The sequence below is a fragment of the Palaemon carinicauda genome, chromosome 16 (assembly GCF_036898095.1).
Source record: "Palaemon carinicauda isolate YSFRI2023 chromosome 16, ASM3689809v2, whole genome shotgun sequence".
Classification (NCBI taxonomy): domain Eukaryota; kingdom Metazoa; phylum Arthropoda; class Malacostraca; order Decapoda; family Palaemonidae; genus Palaemon; species Palaemon carinicauda.
Window position 1 is genome coordinate 50,108,351 of NC_090740.1, and position 5,000 is coordinate 50,113,350.

The window sequence follows — 5,000 nt, forward strand, 5'->3', positions numbered from 1 at the left end:
ACAACTGAGAGGACGTGTAGGCAAGTGTTCAGATGGACTGTGGGAGGGAATGAAGAGGATCTGGAAGAGATCTATTGAGTGGGAGGTAGAGAATTAGATGACAATAAAAGCTGAAGGATGATATCGAGAGAAGAGGTTTAGCGGAAGAGGATGCCTTTGATAGAAGGCATTGGAGAAGACGCACCAGGCAACCGACCCCTTAATGTAGGGATAACAATTTGAAAGAAAAAGAGCTGAGTTGCTTCTTCAATAGGGTTCTTCAAAAATCATTATAACTGATCACATGAATTATGTAAACATTATTAAGTTATTTGAAATGAATTACAACTACTCCGCTATTTATAGAATTATAAATGAAAGTGAAACATCATGACAAAAAAAGCGTCATAGCATAAATACTAATGAAGAACAATGAGAAGAAGAATTCTTGGGAATCAAAATATTGAAAATTAATGGAGCACAACCAGCTATCATATAAATAAACTAAAATATTCAAAGACATTCTGGTCTGATTTCTTTTTTATTTCCACTTTTACGTCAGAGAAAGAAATTGGAAATTGATTTAATAAGAGTACCTGCCCATTTTGAAATAATATTTGCCATTATATCCTCATTCAGTATCGATATAAAAATTATAGAGAAATTACATCAAAACGATAAAAACATCTATTTTTGTCCTCTGGTATAATCGCATAAAAAATGACATAGCTCCGTAGCTCTTTAAAAAAAGACTTTGTTAAGTTCGTTGTAAAATACTTTACAACAGTATTATCCCAGAGCACTTCTAAATTTCTCTGAAGACAGATATTAAACTTATAAACCAATGAACGAATTAAAACAATTGATAGATATATAACATCAAGAATATCATTAGTTGAATAAACATCGTAAAGAATAGCGTAAAAATATACAGTGAGACATAAAGTAAAGGACCCATAAAGAATTAGTTTTATTACAATAGTGAAAATAGAACGATTAAAAAGTTAGTGAAAAACTGGAGGGGTGAGGAAGAAGTCCAACATAGTAAAATGACTATAAAAATAAGTTTTTGAAAAGCAAGAATAAGATTATTGTCAAGAATCCAGTCATTTAAAATACCATATTCAAATGCGAGACTATAATTCTAAGAAGGGGACTTCGTGAGTTTATGTCTTTTCCATTTACCACATTCACATGAAGATAGTTTTACGTGTAGTCTCATAACGAATTGAACGTGGCTTTCTATCCATTACCAAAATGATTCTCTGTTCTCGGACACACATTCCTTTGTTTTAGACTAGGCTAATCATATATGCTGAGTTTTTGTATACAACTGTGTACATACATGTTAGATACTGTACTGTACGTTAGCTAGGTCTACACTAGACAAAACAGGTGGTTTCCATATGGTTTCTCTTTGCCATTTATGTATACGTAATAAGGCCTTGAAGTATATACTGTTTCCGAATATCATTCATGTATAGTTGATAATAACTTACCAATAAAAATTCACTTGAAATGATAAAGATTATATATATATATATATATATATATATATATATATATATATATATATATATATATATATATATATATATATATATATATATATATAAATAAATATATATATATATATATATATATATATATATATATATATATATATATATATATATATATATATATATATATATATATATATATATATATATATATATATGAAATAAAATATCCCATCTGAACAACAGAATGTTTAGCATTCCCTACTTCTTTGTCAAATTTATATTCTTTATGTGTAAACACAGGAAAATGGCGGTGCTGAAAGAATAAACATGGAATGCTATGCTAAGCATTAGTCAAAGCTGTTTACTTCACGTTCTAAACAAAATGAAATTAATAAGGGAAAAGGTAACAGTAGGTAGGTTGTTTGAGCTTAAGTTTCCCAGTTTCATAATGCCAGACGTTTATTTTTATTTTTTCTTATTAGAGAGCATAAAATAGTTCTTGCAACTGCCACCATAGCGTAAAAAAAAAAAAAAAAAAAAAAAAAAAAAAAAAAAAAAAAAAAAAAAAAAACGTACAAATCCTGGAATAAATGTTTGCCAGAAATTTACCGTTTTCAAAACGGAGTGATATTACAGTCACCAACCCGTAAAAGATCATATCAAAGTAGAGTAGAAATCAGGGTCACTTGCATTTTACTGGAATACGTCTGAGAACAGTATATTTTTAGGAAAAATTTTCGATTAAAATTACGGTTTCTTTTAAGTCTGTAAATCAGTGACAGGAACATAAGACACTGGACTTCCATGGAAACAGAATTCTACATAAATCCAGATCTTCAGAATTGTTTTAAACATTTCATAAGGCTGATTTATATTAAATTTTTAGTATATTTTATATAGGTTTGTCATTTCAAACCACGTATTTGTTTCACCTGCATTGGCTTTCCAAATTTTTGGGTCATTTTTCTTTTCTACCGCTCCATTCCATTTGTTTTCTTTATTATAAAGACTCTTTCTATCCTCACTGCTTTTTTTTATTTTCTGTTTTCAGTTTTCTGACTCCTGGTTACTTCTTATCAACTGTGAAGTTTAAACTCCTTCCTTTCCGTTCTATTTTGTAATTCTCTTCTATCATCTTGTTTTCCATTTCAATCATTTGTTGTTCTGAATATTTTTCTTAACAGTCCTTTTCCATTACACGTATTTATTCCCGAATCATTAGTATGCAACCCAGGTAACTCATAACACCATGTAACAATTTTTTACAAAAGTTTTGTTTATATTAATTTTTATACTGTTTATTAATATATTTTTTCCGGCCATTCCAAAAATGTTATTATTTTTTCTGTATCATCGACCGTTACAAAAATACGAGGTCTGTTAGAAAAGTAACCGGCCTTATTTCTTGGGAAAATCTGATTTGAATCAAGCGCGTTTGCATGAGCCGACCTTGAACCTTCATGCGCATGCGTGATTTTTTCCCGCCTGTCGGTACAGTCAGTTATTGGCAAGCAGCATTGGAGTGAGGTAGTGTGTCGTGCTCTCGGCAGTTTTTCATTGCAAGGAAAATGACGGAACAACTGGAGCAGCGCTAATGAGTCAAATTTTGTTTCAGGTCTATTTCTGATATCTTTACTTAGTAAGATGGCTACTAGAGGATGTAAAAATTCTCCAGATACATTTTGCTATGTGTGTGGATATTATATTGGAAAAAAACAAGTATTACATAAAATTGTGAAAGGTGCCAAATTGTGGATAGCGTACAGACTCTATTTCGGAATGCCCATGGGTGATCAGGACAAGCCATGGGCCCCTCATGTGATATGTGGAAGCTGCCGTTCTACTCTAGAAGGATGGCTAAGAGGTACAGGAAGAGCAATGCCTTTTGCCATTCCTAGAGTATGGAGAGAACCAAAGAACCATCACGATGACTGTTTTTTTTGCACGGTTGATGTGACAAAGTACAGAAAAGTGAAAGGAAGACAAGCTCTTCATTATCCAGACATACCATCATCTAGAGCACCTGTCCCACATGATGACTGCTTACCAGTACCACAGCCACCAGAAAATGTAAGTATTGTTATCATATTCTCCAAAAAGTTTTCATTTAATTAATTTGAGTATTTACTCTGCATTAATTTTCCTAAGTACTAATTTTATTCAAGTCTTTGTTGAAGTTGCTATATGTGCTTATTTCTTTCTTTCCAGGTAGATGATGGAATGGATATTTCATCTGAAGGGTCAGCAAGTAGCAACAACCAAGAAATGGAAGAAGTTTTCGTACCAAGAATGACTTTGGAGCCTCATTTTCCAAATCAGAGTGAACTAGATGATTTAATTAGGGACTTAGGTCTTACTAAGTCAGGAGCTGAACTTCTTTCATCAAGGTTGAAGGAATGGAATCTACTAGGACAAGACTGCAGGATAACTGGGTACCGGAAACGACATGAAGAATTTGAAATTTACTATGACATTAGTGATGATCTGTGTTATTGTAAGGATGTAACTGGTTTGTTTACTGCTCTTGGACTCAAGCATGATCCTACACATTGGCGGCTGTTTATTGATAGCTCAACACGAAGTCTCAAAGCAGTATTACTCCACAATGGAAACAAATATCCATCTTTGCTTCTTGCACACTCAGTACAAAAGAAAGAAAACTATGAAAATGCCAGACAGCTTCTTAATAAAATAAATTATGATGAATTCAAATGGAATGTTTGTGGGGATCTCAAGATGCTCGCATTTTTGCTTGGTTTGCAAGGGGGATACACAAAGTATTCATGTTTCCTTTGCTTATGGGACAGCAGAGCTGATGATGATCATTTTAAGAAAGTTCATTGGCCCCCACGAATGGAACTGCAGCCGGGAATGTTAAATGTTCACAGAGAGCCCCTAGTAGATTCCAACAAAGTTTTATTGCCCCCACTTCACATTAAACTAGGATTGATTAAACAGTTTGTGAAAGCCTTGGATTTTGGAGGAGAAGCTTTTCAGGAAATTCGCCTTATGTTTCCAAAACTATATGAGGCTAAGATAAAGGGTGGTATATTCGTTGGACCCCAGGTAAACACAATGTTGAAGTCGGAGAAACTGGAAAGAGCGATGACAAAAATTGAAAAAGAAGCCTGGTGTGCATTTCGTGATGTAGTCCATGGATTCCTAGGAAATAACAAAGATCCTAATTACAAACAACTGGTAGAAAAACTTATTGAGAACTTCAGGAAGCTTGGTTGTCGTATGTCCTTGAAAATTCATTTTTTGCATTCTCACCTTGATTTCTTCCCAGAAAATTTGGGTGATGTCAGTGAAGAGCAGGGTGAAATATTTCACCAGGACATAGCAACTATGGAAAGAAGATATCAAGGACGATGGAATACTGTTATGATGGGAGATTACATATGGTCTCTAATGAGAGAAGATGAAAATATGCACTCTAGAAAATCTCGATCGTCCAAGCACTTCTGATCATAAAAGGGGAGTTATCAAAGTATTTACAATGCAGAGCTGTATAAT

At 33.2% G+C, this 5,000-nt stretch overlaps 1 protein-coding gene across 1 annotated transcript; it reads left to right on the top strand.

The window, feature by feature from the left end:
• Window positions 1-3,009: 3,009 nt before the first annotated feature.
• On the top strand, window positions 3,010-4,952 carry LOC137655310 (uncharacterized). The gene is made up of 2 exons (XM_068389196.1): window positions 3,010-3,554; window positions 3,693-4,952. The coding sequence occupies exons 1-2, from the start codon at window positions 3,129-3,131 to the stop codon at window positions 4,950-4,952; spliced, it is 1,686 nt and encodes a 561-aa protein (XP_068245297.1). The 5' UTR covers window positions 3,010-3,128.
• Window positions 4,953-5,000: the final 48 nt, after the last annotated feature.

Bases quoted from the DNA above. Each gene is read 5' to 3' on its own strand.
- LOC137655310 (XM_068389196.1), top strand. From the start codon at position 3,129: ATGGCTACTAGAGGATGTAAAAATTCTCCAGATACATTTTGCTATGTG. The intron at 3,555-3,692 runs GTAAGTATTGTT...CTTTCTTTCCAG, and splicing joins TACCACAGCCACCAGAAAAT to GTAGATGATGGAATGGATAT.